The 16,036-nt window shown below is 53.0% G+C and overlaps 1 protein-coding gene across 1 annotated transcript in view; it reads left to right on the top strand.

Moving 5' to 3' along the window:
* The window catches only part of NRXN2 (neurexin 2), a 251,516-nt gene that overhangs the window by 214,973 nt on the left and 20,507 nt on the right, over positions 1-16,036 (top strand). The window contains exons 19-20 of the mRNA XM_077821683.1: positions 3,327-3,416; positions 14,872-15,194. Of these exons, the coding sequence (XP_077677809.1) occupies positions 3,327-3,416; positions 14,872-15,194 (413 nt within the window). The remainder of the gene's footprint in view (positions 1-3,326; positions 3,417-14,871; positions 15,195-16,036) is intronic.

Below are 16,036 nucleotides of genomic sequence, written 5' to 3'. Positions count from 1 at the left end.
CCCCATCCACACCATCTTCTCCCCCACATACCCCTCAATCCATCCGTCCCCATCCACTCCATTTTCTCCCCCACGTACCCTTCCATCCATCCATTCCTGTCCACACCCCTCCATCCGCACCATCTTCTCCCCCACGTAGCCCTCTATCCATCTCCATTCACTGCTCTCCATCCATCCCCAGCCGCACTGTCTTCTCCCCACATAAATGCGTCCATCCAGCCATCCATTTCCATTTGCCCTTTCCATTCATCCCAATACACAGCCCTCCATCCATCCCCTTCCATCCATCTGTGGGTCCTTACATGGCACCCATCACCATAGCATCTGGATGTCTCTTCCTGATAGTGCCTTCTCTTCCCTCCCTCCTTCCCTCCCCCACCCCACCGCCCACCCAAGCCACCAGTCACGGGATGTCTGTAGCCCCAAGGCCTCTTTAGGGGGAAAATGTCAGTGGGCACCAAGCTTTTCTGCCTGGCTGTGCTGTGCCGCGCCACTCAGCTGGGTGCCCTGCGGTGGCGGGGGGGCTGGTTTCAGAGCCCCCGGACCTATGTGGCCCAAACAGAAAGTTGCACCAGGGGCGTGTGTGACGTAATGACCCAGAACTGCTAGCTAGAGAACAGCCCAGAAAATGGTAAAGGCTGGTGGGGGTTGGGATCAGGAATCCGGGCTCCCCCCAGCTCCAGCACCTGGAGCTCAGCAGCATTGCAACGCACATATGTGTAGTTTGTATGTACACCAACACCCACATGATTACACCAGCCCCAGGCATGTCCTGATATGTAGAGAGTGACGCACACACACATGTAGTTTGTATGTACACAAGCATGATGTGATATATAGACAGGACATGTGATGCACACACCTGCAATTCCCATGTACACCAGCACTCTCCCATTTAGCAAGCCCACATGCATGTAGCTCCTATGGCAATCCCCCCAGCCTGCTTGAGTGCTGGCTGCTGATTAGCGACCCAGGTCACTTCCCAGGGATGGTGTGGTTTTAATTAAAGATGTTAATCGCCTCGTTAATATAGGCGCTAATGAGAGCATAAAAAGTCCCTGATCACTCCTAATTAGCGGACCAAATGGCATCCTGAATAGAGAGGTGAGGGTGGGGAGACCTCAGAGGAGATTGCTTGCAGGAGGGGTTTCTGCATCCCTTCCCCTCGCAGAGAGGAACCCAGCTTCACAGGGATCTTCATTGCCTTCAGAGAACCCACCCCCTGCTCCAGTCACTAGACTCCACCACCCTCCTAGAGCTGGAGAGAGAACCCAGGAGTCCTTGCTCCCACCGATTCCTACAGGCTCCCCACTTTAGCACCTCCCCCACATCCTCCAGTGTCTCTAACAGCCTGTTACTTCCTCCCCACTCCAACCCACCACCCAGTACAGCCAGTGCACAACAGGAGCCCAGCGGGGCTGCTCCACCCAACCTAACCCCACACCCCCCAGCTGCCTCCTCATTACTAAGGGCTTGTTACCTCTGTGCACAGGCATGGTGGTGGGGTTCACTGTGACCTCCGTGTCTCTGTCAGATAATTAGTGTCCAGCCAGTGCTGCCTCTTCTCCTCCCCCAAACATAGAGGAACAGCCCGAGCATCTCTGCCATTTCACTCGCACCAGGAAAGGTGCCTTTGGGGGTACGGTGCTGGGACTCAGGACACCTGGGTTCCACTCCACCACAGATCCCCTGTGTGATCTTGAGTAAGTCGAACAAGACCAGATTTCCCAGAGAGCTCAGGACTCCTGCGTTCTTTCCATTCCAGCCTCCACCACAGACTCCCTGTGTGATCTGGGGCAAATCACTGAGGCCCTTACTTGCCATGAACAACTGGGGCCAGATTTCATAGCTGCTTCTGCTATGGCACTTAATGGCCTGATTTCCCCAAGGGATCAGCTCCCAGCATGCCAAGTTCTTTGGAGGTCTGGGGCCTGCTCAGTGCCGACACCAGAGATCAAACCAGCTGCAATATCTACAGATTGAGCTAAAAACCCAGGGCTCCCTTGCTGGGCTGTAACAGACTCGCAGTCTCTGTAAATCAGGCACAGACCAGTGGCTTACACTGAGCTCTTTGGAAAATCTGCCCCATAATCGCTCTATGCTTCAGTTTCCCCACCTGTACAATTATTTGATTGCATCCCAGTAGTACCTAGACACCCCGACTGAGACTGGGCAGGCACTGCACAGACCCCCTGTTGTGCCAGACCCTGCACAGGCCCTTACACTGCACAGACCCTGACCATCACCACAGATTCTCTCTTGCAAAGGCACCTACTCCTGCCAGCCGAGCCAACAGGGATTGCAATCAGCAGCAAAGGGCAGGTGTGTTACCCATGCTGAGCAATCCTGTCCCTTGGCCTCATCTATGACAGTAAGACAGCGGCTTCCTTTACTCCTAACCTGCAGTTTGTGTGTGATGCCAGTTCCAGAGCCCAGTCACCCTGGGAATTCGCTAACCGACTCATTTGTAAAGCATAGAGGATGAGACACGAGGAGCATTTCTATTCCAGTCAAAGACTTGGCTGAGGTCAGGGGCCCCGTTATTCTGGGCGCTGTATGAACACTGAGCTTCCCCTCTGGTAGCACCTAACTGGCATTTGGGATTGAGGGCCCAATTGCGCTGGGTGCAGATACTGCAAAAACACCCTCCCTGCTAATGCAGGCCTGAGAGAGATCCCCTCTCTTCTTCCCTGAAACAAACCAGGAAGACTTGGCCAGCTTCTAATGCCTTTTAGAAACATTCTTTGATTTTGCTAGCTGGGTTTTCAGAAACAAATGGGATGGGATGGGGGGTGAGCGTGACCTTGTTTGTGTGCCTTTTGCTGCGGGGGGGAGGGCACGGGGGGAATCAGGCAGAGAAGCTCGGCAAAGGAAGCTAGAAAGGGAAACGGGTGCACAGGAAACGTGTCTTTTCTCCAAGGTGGCAACGGGCCGTGTGTCGCTGTGTTTTCGGGATTTGATTTGATTTGGTAGGGACTAAAGGTTGATAAAAGTCAGTTTTAAACCCCAAACTGCACCGGAGCTTTCTCCTCCTAAATGCTGCATAAATCCGTTTAACATCCACCGCGCACCTAATACCTAAACTCTACTAAACTGTGTAAATAGCTCTCTGTGCTAAATCGACTAAACCATCAACCAAACCCCCCCCAAGCCAGTTAATTTTGATCCAACGCTTAACCGCTATTTGACCTCTCTAAACATGCTAACCTCTGACCTTTGACCTTCCAGATGGTGTTATATGTCTCTCTCTGTCTCTTATTTGATTTTATCTTTTTATTTTTTTTTCTTTTAACCGTGTACAAATCTCTTCTCTAAACTCTTTAAAGGGAACAGTGATAATGAGCGGCTGGCGATTGCTAGGCAGAGAATTCCGTATCGGCTCGGTCGAGTAGTAGATGAGTGGCTACTCGACAAAGGTAATTAACAATAATTAATTGCAATTAATTAATAAAAAAGATTTAAAGGTGCAGAGCTCTCCCGCTGCAGTCCCAACCCTCTCCTCCACCTCCTCTTTAGAAGCATCTTGTCCTGGGAGCTTAGTTAAAAATTGGTGGTGGGATTTGGATGGTAAAGGAGGGTGGATGCATGATTTCATTGGTCACCGAGAACTTTATATAGCTCGGTCGGTTATGACAGATGCAGCCCATCCTTTCCCCAGCTCTAGGTATCTTGGGTTTGGGTTACAGACTTATGTAACATTATTAGTTTTCTATAGATAAAGGGAGACTGGGGTTAGCCTGATTCATAGCTCCTGCAGAAGTCAGTAGAGTTAACCTGTGGGACTCACCGCTCCTGGAGGAGGTCGGCGGGGTTAGCCTGTGGGACTCATTGATACAGATTATTTTAAGCAAACATAACTCTTTAGGATTCCAGGCAGTTGTGAGTTGCAGAAGAATAAATACAGCAGATCAGCAAACAGATGGAGCCTGACTCAGAGAGACACAGGGAGGGGTGCTGAAAGGGTGACAGAGAGGGTTTGCTATTTCTCCCACAGAATGGTGGGGGTTGCGATACAGGGAGGTTCTCACACCTACAATGCAGGGGTCGGGAATGACAGATATTATTGAGAGTTGTTATTTTTCACTGGCTCCTGGAGAGCCTGACTGAGATCAGGGCCCCATTGTGCCAGGTGCTGCAGGACGCATGCTCCCTCTCCCAAAGACTTACAGTCTAAGTAGGCTAATGAGAATCAGAGGCTCAGAGACTTGCCCACAGTCAGCGACAGAGCCAGGAATAGAACCCAGGAGTCCTAGGTCCCACTCTTGTGCCCTACCCACTAGACTACACCATCTGTCTTGGTTAGGGAGACAGTGAAGGGCATTTTGCTGTTGACTTTAATGGAGCCACCCATTTCACCCTGTATCTTCAAATAGCCAGAATCCCTATCCCTTCCTAGAACTCTGGGTATTTTTTCACCAGCTTTGTAACTGACTCGACTTTTCATAGCACAGGGTCACACCCTGTTCTGTCTCCGGGCTGAGCTCTGTACCTTTAATGCTTAAACTCAGTTGGGGAAAAAGCAAAACAAAAAAAGTAATTTTAAATCTTCTTTTAACCAGCTAATAATATGCTTTTAACACAAACGAACGCTAAACCAGTCTTGTAATGGATTTTAAACCGATAAATTCAAAATGTATTTTAATAACCAATTCTTAGCACGTTTTTCTAACTGGGATAAGCATCTAAATGTATCTTTTAATGTCTGTAACTTGATTGTTTAAACAACCAACAACCAAAAAAAATCAGTTAAAGGGACTTTAACAAGCTAATTTATTTAAAACAAAAACCGAGAGATTTATATATCTGTATTTATATACACCTGGATGAACCAAAAAATAACAAAAGAAGATTTAACCCTTTGAGTAATATGGGCTTTTATGTGTTGATTTTCCACTTTGGATGCTAAATTTCTTACCTTCATCTGGATTATATTTGGAATTTTAAACTGATTTTAAAAAAAATCTCTCTCTTACCTTGTCCCCCCACCACACACAAACACAGACACTTGCAACACATTAACATGAGATGAACACCCCACCCCACCACAAGAGATCTGAGTCTGGAAGAATTTATCCAGTTTTAAACTCTGATCCTCAGCTGATGTAAATGGAGTTATGGCAATTTACACCAGCTGAGGTACCAGTCCAAGTGGAATGGAAACTTCTGCCAATTAGAGTTGCTTTGTGAGCAAAATTCACCCTGGTGCAGAAATCCAGCATAAGACTTCTGCTCCACTCAATTGGATTTAAGTGATGCATAAGCAAGGGTGAATTTCACCCTTTAGGATTAAACCACACTTTTTTATTATTATTATTTTAAAAGCCTTTGGGATGGATTGTTTTTAAAAAGAAATAAGGCAAGAGGGGGTTCATCAGATCTGTGCTTAAATGGACACTGTAGCATCTAAAGAAAGATTAAATCTCCCACTTCTGCAGAGCATTTTTAACTGTTGCCAGGGAGGAGGGGGGAGCTATATTTCTTATATCTGATTTCATCATTGATGCCTTAGGGTTAACTTTTGTTTTACTTGGCACTTCAATCAATGAAAAGAGACTGGTCAGTTTCAAGCCTAGATCTCTAGTTAGTTTCACTTTTGTTTTTAGTCACTTTCACCTTCAGGGTTAGTCCCAGGCTGCAACAAAGAGCAACAGAGTCAGCTCACTGGGTTATCTTTTATCTTGGGCCCAATTTTCCTCTCACTTACACCAGTGAAATGCCGTTAACTTCATTCGCAGTGATCAGGAATCCCATTGGAACAAACACCCCCGGGCAGGGGTGGAGTCTCCATCTCCAGTCGGCACTGGCTGCCTCTCTGGAAGATGCTTTAGTCAAACCCAAGTGATTGGGATCTTTGCAGTGTTAGCTTGGCGACATTCTCTGCCTGGGTTAGACAAGACAGCAGAGATGATCTAATGGTCCCTTCTGGCCTTGAAAGCCATCAGCCTATGAATGATTTGTACTGCTGTAGTACCTAAAAGCCCCTGGTCCTGGACCAGGATGCGACTGCACTAGGCAGTGTACAAACACACAGCCAAGAGACAGTCCCTGCCTCATAGAGCTCCCAATCTGAGTCCAATATTCTCAGTTCTTTTCAAAATACGGCTGCTTATTGCAGTGCCAAAATGCAGTATTGCCAGCTCGGAGGGGGGTCAGAAATCATGAGATTGGCTTAGAAATCATCACATTTTTTAAAAGGAGAAATTTGGGATTCTTATTTGTTTGCCTTCTGCATTTTAAGTTTCTAGGACTCACATTTTCCAGCTTTCCCCCCACCCCCTGATCCTCAACAAGGAAGCGTGTCCTACTGGGCAGAGTACTGGACTGGGACTCAGAGCGTCTGGGTTCTCCTCCAGGCTCTGCCGCTGGCCTGCTGTGCCTCAGTTTCCCCTTCTGTAAAATGGGGATAAAACCCTTCTTTGTAAAACACTTTGAGATCTGTGGAGGAAAACTAGGAAATAAATAAAACAGGAAGTGTTAAAACTTTTTTTTTTTAAAGAGAACAGAAATTCTCACCTAATCCCATGATTCCTGGAGCTGGGGCTTTCAGGAAAAACACCAGATATGATAATATTCCGAGAGTTGTCACAGCTGAGATCTTAGTCCTCTTTTATACTAGTGTAGGCAAAAGACAAATTGAGCCCACTGTTTGCAGTGGAATCCTTCAAAAATAATAATTATCCCATAAATACTCCAGCAAGGTTTTTTTTTTTTAGCTTGGGTTTATTTTTAACACCAATGCTGAGCGTTGCAGAGATGCCCGAGGGTGTCGAGACATCCAGATTCCCCTCTAAAAGAATGGAAATCAAGAGTCTCAATAGCCTTGGCTGAAAACACCACAGCTGAGAGCTGTGTCTCAGGAGGTGATCTGACCAGCAGTGTCTCTTTAGCCCTTTGATGACTGAGCATAAGAGATTTGCCTTTAGGGGTGACGTGTGCTGGAGACGGGGTGAATTTGAAAAGGCCATCTCACAAACACAAAGGCCCCAACCTTCTAAAGCTGCCACAGGAGTTCGGGTGCCTCCTGAATTTGCAGATGGTCCCTGCAGCAGGAGATTTCATGGGCTCTTTAAGCAATGAACAGCCTTGTGATGGAAACTGGGATTTCCAAGGGATCGGCACCCACAGATCAGAGCAGGATTCTTCCAAAGCTCAGATCCCCTTTAGATCTGAAATAAAGATTTTCCCTGCTCCCCCAACGGGCTTTGAGCTCTTTTGGAGAAGCCCCTTGAGTCAAGCTCCCAACATTCGAGACCCTGGCTGTCACTCTGGGGCCAGTGGGTGGCCATGAAGGAGGTCGTCACCTGCCATACTGTCGCAGTGTCCCACCATGCCTACTTGTAAGACTCAGCACCAGTGCTCAAAGGGTTAAAGCTCTAATGGGCTGTACTGGAGGGGCCAGGGATTTAAAGGTCAGTCAGGTGGAGGCTAGCAGTCACCTGGTGTCACTGTGAGCGTGGGGTGGGTGTGAGGAAAAGGAGTTTGCCCTAGATTGGCACACTGGCCACACCCCCTCAGAACAACAGGGGCAGCAGCATCTTTCAGGGTTGGGCTCCTAACGTGGAAAATTTCCTCTGGATCAGGGCTGATCCCCTGCTCCCTGGAGCCGCTCACCCAAACGCCATTTCATCAACCAGCTTGTTGAGTGCCATTGTAAGCAACTTTGAGGGTATCTCATTCAGGGAAAAGTTGGAAATTTTAGCTTTTTGGTCTGATAGGGGATGGCAAAAATAGTCAAAATCTCACATTGTTTTGCAGGATGGAAAATCCTGCTGTTTTTAAATATTGTCCCTTCGGTTCGGTGCTGGATCTGGAAGGGTTAGAGTAACATGCTCTGATCCCCCTGCAAAAAATCACTGAGCGCCCAAACATTCTGTTCCTCTCCAGTCAGCTGTTTGATCCTCTAACCTGCCAGCCGACAGATGACACACGAACCCTGGGGCAGCTAGGAATCCCATTAACCAAGTGTCTTCTTGGGCTCCCACCCCAGCTGTGGCCTGATGGAGAGTGCAGAGCTGGTGCTTAGGACACCTGGGTTCTATTCCTGGCTCTGCTGTCAGGCGACTTTGGGCGAGTCTGCCTTTCCGTGCCTCAGTTTCCCCATCTGTAAAATGTAAGGCACTTTGAAAGTGCTGAAGCAGAGCTTGGCAGTCCTATGGAAGGAGAGCACACCCGCGGTCCTTGAGTGGGCCCTCGCTCAGCCACATCAAAGCAGCAACCCTCTTCCTCCCGGCACCCCACTTAGAACAACTTCAATCACTCGGCAATGTGAACAATGCAGTGGGTACTTGAGCGCCACCTACTGGCACATTACCTAGCTGCATAAGTACAGGCATCTCTCAGGGCACTCACATAACAGGGTCCCAAGCTGCTCACCCCTTGGGAAGAGCCCAGCCTGTTATAATGCAGTCAGACAACTCTCATTTGGAGAGGCGATGTGCCTCCTTCCCTGCCAGCTCCTCCTTTTAAGATTAGCATGGGTCCATTTGTACAGCTGTGGCCAAGGGCAGAGCCGACCAGCCCAGCTCAGGTCAGAAGTGGCCCCAAACCTCATCCCCGAAAGCTCCAAACAGTCCAGGCTTGAGATCTGCACATTGTCCGCGCCCTTCTCATCCTGTTTCAGCCCAAGAGCTCACAGGAGGCTGCTTCTGTGCAAATTCACTGCTGAACATCGAGGTGGGGCAGGGAGCTTTGAGGGAGCTTCCCCTGCCAGGCTATGAGGTGCTGGCAACTCCTCCTGCCATGCATGCAACACCTGCAGTGGTGTTTTCTATCTCCAGCTGTCCAGCCCCACACACCCCCTTCCTTTCTTCCATCCCCACACCCCCATATCCATCCATCCGTCCCCCACACCTCCTTCCTTCTTTCCATCCCCACACACCCCCATCCATCCGTCCACCCCCCAAACCGCCTTCCATCCTTACACACCCCCTTCCATCTATCCATGCCCCAAACCCCCTTCCTTCCATCTGTTCCCCCCAACCCCATCTATCCATCCCCCACACCCTCTTCCTTCCATCCATCCTCACACACCCTCATCCATCCGTCTCCCACACCCACATCCTTCCATCCATCCCCACACACCCCCATCCATCCATCCATGCCCCAGTCCTTCCATCCATCCCCACTCCCACATCCTTCCATTCATCCCCCACACCCCTATCCATCCATTCATCCCCCACACCCCCTTCCTTCCTTCCATCCCCACACACCCCCATCCATCCATTTGTCTGACACCCTCTTCCTTCCATCCCTACACACCCCCAACCATCCATCCATCTGTCCCCCACACCTCCTTCCTTCCATCCCTACACACCCCATCCATCCATCCCCAACACCCCCTTCCTTCCATCCCCACACACCCCCATCCATCTGTCCCACACACCCTCTTCCTTCCTTCCATCCCCACAAACCCCCATCTATCTATCCATCCCCTATGCCCCCTTCCTTCCATCCCCACACCCACATCCTTCCATCCTCACACACCCCCATCCATCCATTCATCCCCCACACCCCCTTCCTTCCTTCCATCCCCACAAACCGCCATCCATCCATTTGTCCCTGACACCCTCTTTCTTCCATCCTCACACATCCCATCCATCTATCCCCACACTCCATCCATCCATACCAACAGACCCCCATCCATCCGTCCCTAGACACCCCCAAACATCCATCCCCACACACACCCAGTCATCTGTCCATCCGTCCCCCACACCCACTTCCTTCCTTCCATCCTCACACACCCCCATCCATTCAGCCGTCCCCTGCACTCCCTCCCATCTATCCGCACACCCCCCCATCCATCCATCCTCACACACACCCTTCCTTCCATCCTCACACCTGCATCCATCAGTCCCCTCACACCCCCTTCCTTCCTTCCTTCTGTCCCCCACACCCCCTTCCATCCCTCCATCCTCACATACACCCTTCCATCTGTCTGTTTCCACACACTTCCTTCCTTTCATCCGTCCACACGCCTGCCCTCCAATCCATCCGTCACCCCCCCACGCCCCCATCCATCCTTCTGTCCCCACACACACCCTTACTTCCTTCTGTTCCCACATACCCTTCCATCCATCTGTCCTCACATGCAACCATCCATACTCACACAGACTCCATCCATCCCCCATACACACCTCTCTGTTTATTATCTCATTCACTAGCCAATTCATCTGACTGACCCATCTCTCCCCACACACACCCCTAGGCAACAGCTCAGCCATCCCTTCAGCACCAAGCCATCCCAGCCTGGTGCCTGCTGCACTCACAGTAGGCTTAGCCTTTCAACTCGCCGCACTAACCAGGGCCCAGGCTGGCAGTGCAAACCCTGGGGTGGGCTTTGGTCTCAGCGCTACAGGGAGAAAGGCACGGGGAAGAAACCAGCCCTCTCCCCTCGGAGCAGTACTCCATGCCGCCCTGCCTGTCGGTTTGTGGGGAGACGCCTTTGTGGGCAGCCTAGATCCCCCAGGCCACCCCTTTGTGGGACTAAATCGGATAGCACTACCTTCCCTGCTCTTGGTTTCTGGCCTGGGCCCTGGGCGGCTCTGCTGCTGCAGCCTGAACCTCGCTGTGCTGCCCCAACCCGCACTCAAACCAGGTGCCCAGAGACTGGGAGAAATGCCCCAGCTTGTGGTGGCTGGTTCCAAGCAGGGATCCACCATTGTTCAGCTTCATGGCTTGCCACTTGAACTTCTGCCATCAGCCCTGACTGAGCGGGAAGGGCCCTCTCTAGTGAGCCCCTGCCCCACTTCCTCAGAGGCCTGACTTTCGGTACCGCTGATCTTTGGGTGATCAGGCTGGCTCGCTGGGCACAGGGGCTCTGCCCGTATGGGATAAGGAGCAAGCATCCCGGGACAGATAGTCTGTACCAGCGTCCCTGAGGGATCAAACGGAGGAAGAGATGAAGGATAGCAGAGAAGCAAGCAGGTTTGCCTCAGAATAATGCTTCCCTGGAGGCTTTTCAGCCAGCGTGGTAGCACCAGCTGCTCCATTAGACTGGCTGGCTCGTTCCCCTGAGACACGCCCACACCCACACCAACAAACCCTTTTCCTGCTGGCAAGTCAGCTGGATTTAAACTAAGCCCCAACAAATGTGCATTTGCCACCACAAGATCCTTGTGTCTCACAGATGAGCTGATGCTTCCCCTTTTCACAAGCGTCCCGAGATTGGTGATCATCTGCGTTCACAAATATGACAAGTTTGGTGAGGCTCTGTTTGCAAGTGGCATGAGTTTGTTAACCCTCGGCCTTCACAAGCCTCACAACGTTGCCAGGCCTCACACCTCCCACAAGAGCAATCAGAGGGGGTTGGGGTGGGGGGAAGGAATCCAAGACAAATTTAACACAGGGCAGTATTGTGTGTGCGCACAGCCATCCGGGTGTAGGCCCTTAAAAAAATCCAGGTGGTAAATAAACCACATAACAAATAAGCTCTTTAAATAAGCAACAAACAAACAAAAAAATCCATCTAACGAGAGTGAAAACTAATTAACGCGCTAAACTCCCCCAAACTCAGGGAAAAACAAATGAATGGGAGGAGTCTGGGCAGTTGGGTGCCGATTTCTTAACCCCGAGCAAAAGAAAATTAAAACAAAAATAATCCTGTTTTCTAAAAAAACCCAAGAAGCTGAAACTCAGAGGGTTAAAAACCTGCCGATTTCCAGAGTATTCATCCAAAGCAGAAGCTGTTGTAAAGTCAGAGCGTTAACCAGCTGATAACGGTTCAGTAGGAGCCATCTGGAGTCGGTTTTGCTCACAACAGAAGGTCCCTTTAACAATCCTCCTCTCTTCTCTTTTTTTAAAAGGCGCCTTTGAAGGCGGGAGGGAGCGAGGAGAGAGAGTGATGGCGGGTGGGGCGGGGGAGTTGGCCAGGATTTGCTTTTCTAAACTGCTCTGCGCCACCTGGATGGCAGCTGGGATGTGGCCAAGGGCGGGGGGGCCAGGGACAGGTTGGAAGGCAGATCAGTTTGATGGCACGGCTTCAGTCCCCACATGTGGCCCCCAGATTTAGATCAGCTGTTGGTGCTCACCATCACCCCAGCCCCCAAAACACATCCCAGCTAGCACCTGCGTGTGCCAGCCCAGTGTGGGCAACTAGGCCACGATCCCACTTACACTCATGGGTCCCCCTTGCTCCTCCAGCCAGCTGTGCACCCCCACACCCCAAGGGCCCAGCCCTTCCCCACAAACACTTCCTCAGCTCTCCCCTCTCATACACATATACCCCCTCACCAGCTCCTCCCCCCCACACTTCTCCAGCCCTTCCCCCCCATAGACACATACCCCTCTGCAGCCCTTCCCCACACACACCTCACCAGCCTCTATCCCATAGACACCTTCCCCTCTCCAGTTCCTTCCTATGAACACTTCCCCAACCCTTCCCCCTCAGAGACACATACCCCCTCCAGCCCCTCCTCACGCACACCTCCCCAGGCCCTCTCCCCATAGACAGGTACCCCTCTCCAGCCCTTCCCCACATAGACACATACCCATTGCCAGCCCCTCCCCACACACACCTCCCCAGCTCCTCCCACCATGTACACATACCACTCTCCAGCTCCTCCCCACACACACCTCCTGTGACGTTCCCCTCTGGTGTTATCTGGACTGGTGATCTGTTCCCCTCTGGTGTTATCTGGACTGGTGATCTGCTAGGCCTCTCCAATCCTTGACTCTGGGAGCCAGCCTTACCCTGCTCTGCTGTGAGAACCCCCTCTCCTGGGCTGTTCACGCACAGCCTCTGGCATGTCAGCTGCTCCCAGCTATTTGCAAGCAAATGACACTAGCCAATATCTCCAGTCCCAGACACAACCCTAGGAACCTCCGTATTGCAGTGTCCTCCCCAGCCCACCCCCCATAGACATGTACCCTTCGCCAGCCCCTCCCCACACACCTCCCCTGTCCCTCCCACATACACACATACCTTTCCCCATCCCCTCCCCACACACACCTCCCCAGCCCCTCCCCCCATGGACACGTACCTCTCCCCAGACACACCTCCCAGACCCTCCCTCCATGGACACATACCCCTCTCGAGCCCCTCCCCCCACACACCTCCCCAGCCCCTCCACCATAGACACATACCTCTCCCCAGCCCCTCCCCACACACACCTCCCCAGCCCCTCCTCCCATGGACAGTACCCCTCACCAGCCCTTCTCCACATACCCCTCCCTAGCCTCTCAACCATAGACATACCCCCTCTAGCCGCTCCCCACACACACCTCCCCAGCCCCTCCCCCATAGACACCTAACCCCTTCCCATACCCTCTCCAAACACACCTGTCCAGACCCTCCTCCATAGACATGTACCACTCTCCAGCCCCTCCCCTCACACACCTGCCCACAGTCTCTTAGGTGGGCAGGTACATTTGGCTCCTTCCCCCTCAGCCCCCGGCAGTTGCACTGCAGCCTTGTGTCGGGGGGGGGGGGGGGCTGCACAGCTCTGAACTCCTGGGCCAACCAGCTCATGCCCCAACCTGCCCCTTCACCGCACACACTCCTTCCCCATTCGCTGGCCAGACCGGAGCCAGCACCCTGAGAGGGGAAGGGCCTTGTGTCCCATTCGCCACCCCCATGAGCCAGTCATTCCCCTCTTCCATCTCCTGCAGTGGGGCCAGATTGGGGCTGGCGCCCCCTAGAGAGGAAGGCCCCATATCCCATTATCAGCCAAAGGGGATCTAACAATTCAAATGTCTGTGTTGTGTTCAGCGCCTCTGTGCCTGCACGTCTCTCGCTCCTCCTCCACTCACTGTCTCTGTTCCATGCAGGGTCTGTGAATGCAGAAATGGGTCCCAAGGGTCTGGGAGGGAAAGGGGGGCAGTTTGGGAGGGAAGGTAGATAGATAGATAGAGGAGTGAGTATGGGGATGAATGGGTGGAGCAGGGGTAGGGATGGAGGCGGTGGAGGGATGGGGGCAGATAGATGTAGGGGTGTGGGGAGATAGATGGAGGGGAGTTCAGGGATGTTGGATGGGTGGAGGTGTGGGAGATGGAGGGATGTGGGGGCAGATGGAGGGGCGGGGAGCTGTTAATGGAGAGGTGGGCGATTGGGTTGGAGGATGGAAGGATGTGTGTGGAGACAGATACATGGAGTGTGTAGAGGGATAATGTTTGGAGAAATGTGGGAGAGGATGGGGGGTGGTTGGGGGATGGAGGGAGGAGGTGGTGATTGGGGGGTGGATAGATGGAGTGGGTGGATAGATGGAAGAGGTAGCTGGGCAGATGGAGGGGGGATGGAAGGAGGGGATGAATGGAGGGAGGGAGGAGATGGAAGAAGGGGTGTGTGGTGGGGTGGAGGGATGGAGGGGGTTGGATGGAGCGATGGATGGAAGGGAGTGGAGGGAGCGGGTGGAGAGGTTGAAGAGCATGGAAGAAGTGGGTTTGGTTGGGTATGGAGGGAAGGAGGAGGTTGGATAGAAGGGGGTGGTGGTGATGGAAGAAGGAGATGTGTTTGGGGATGGAGGGAGTTGGATGGAGGGGATAGAAGAAGATGGGTGGTTGGGGGTAGAGGGAGGGAGGGGTATGTGACAGCCCGAAGCCATATGCAGCTGCGTTAGGAGCCAGTGCAGGGGTGGGTGGCTGGCAGGGAGTGAAGTGGGAGGAGGAAGTGAGAACGTGGTGGAGGGGCGTCGCTGTGGCCCCCAGTCAGGGCAGTGGCTGGGGGCTGTCATAGGGATCCCTGCCTTCTGCAGCCGCTGGCTGGCTGAGCTCTGCCTCTCTCCCGGCCCGCCATTCACTCAGGATCTTTCTTTCTCTGTTTATTCTTCCCTTCCCTGCGACCCCCACCCTGCAACTCCATCCCTCCTTCCCTCCATGGGCCTCATCCCTCCCCTTTCTCCCTTCCCCACCCTGACTCCCCCTCACCCCTCTTGGCAGGTCGACAGCTGACAATATTTAACAGCCAGGCCGCCATCAAGATCGGGGGCCGGGATCAGGGCCGCCCTTTCCAGGGCCAGATCTCGGGGCTCTACTACAACGGGCTCAAGGTGCTGTCCCTGGCGGCCGAGAGTGACCCCAACGTGTGGGTGGAGGGGAACCTCCGGTTGGTGGGAGAGGTGCCCTCCGTCATGACCACCGAGACCACTGCCACCACCCTGCTGGCCGACATGTCCACCACCATCATGGAGACCACCACCACCATGGCCACCACCACCACGCGGCGCGGCCGCTCTCCCACCATGCGTGACAGCATCACCCAGGTGAGTGGGGGGAGGGGAGAGAGGAAGGTGGGGGGGTGTAGTACTCGGGGGAAGGGAGATGGGAAGGTGGCAGGGGTCTGGTACCCGGGGGGGTGGGTGGGAAGGTGGGGGGCTCTGGTACTCAGGAGAAGGGAGATGGGAAGGTGCGGGGCTGGTCTGGTACCTAGGGGAGGGGAGATGGGAAGGTGGAGGGAGTCTGGTACTCAGGGAAGGGATCTGGGAAGGTGGGGGGGGTCTGGTACCCAGGGGAGGGGAGATGGAAAGGTGGTGGGAGTCTGGTACCCAGGGGAGTTGAGATGGGAAGATGGGGCGGGTCTGGTACCTGGGAAAGGGAGATGGGAAGGGTGGGAGGGGGCTCTGGTACTCAGGGGAGGGGAGATGGGAAGGTGGGGGGAGTCTGGTACCTGGGGGAGTTGAGATGGGAAGGTGAGGGGGGCAGTCTGGTACCGGGGAAGTTGAGATGGGAAGGTGGGGCGGGTCTGGTACCTGGGAAAGGGAGATGGGAAGGTGTTGGTGGGCCTCTGGTACTCGGGGGAGGATATATGGGAAGGTAGGGGGAGGCCTGGTAACCAGGGGGGCTGAATGGGGAGTTTGGGAGGTAGGCAAAATGCGAGGGGTCTCTTTCTCCTATCCTGTATCTCCATCCCCTGGGCTCCCCCAGGGTTGGCAACTCCCAGGTAAGGCAGGGGACCGGTGAGGTGCCAGGGGATGCCTGCGGGGTCCAGTCTCCTGTCCTGACATAGTTGCAGGGTTCACTGCCCTGCTGTTCCCCTGCCAGGTCTCTAAGTGCCCCCCTTGTCACAGATCCACAGGCTCGGGGCTGTGCCCTTGGCTTTGGAACA

Source organism: Eretmochelys imbricata, chromosome 7 (assembly GCF_965152235.1).
Source record: "Eretmochelys imbricata isolate rEreImb1 chromosome 7, rEreImb1.hap1, whole genome shotgun sequence".
Taxonomy (NCBI): Eukaryota; Metazoa; Chordata; order Testudines; family Cheloniidae; genus Eretmochelys; species Eretmochelys imbricata.
This window is presented reverse-complemented; position numbering and strand designations above follow the sequence as displayed.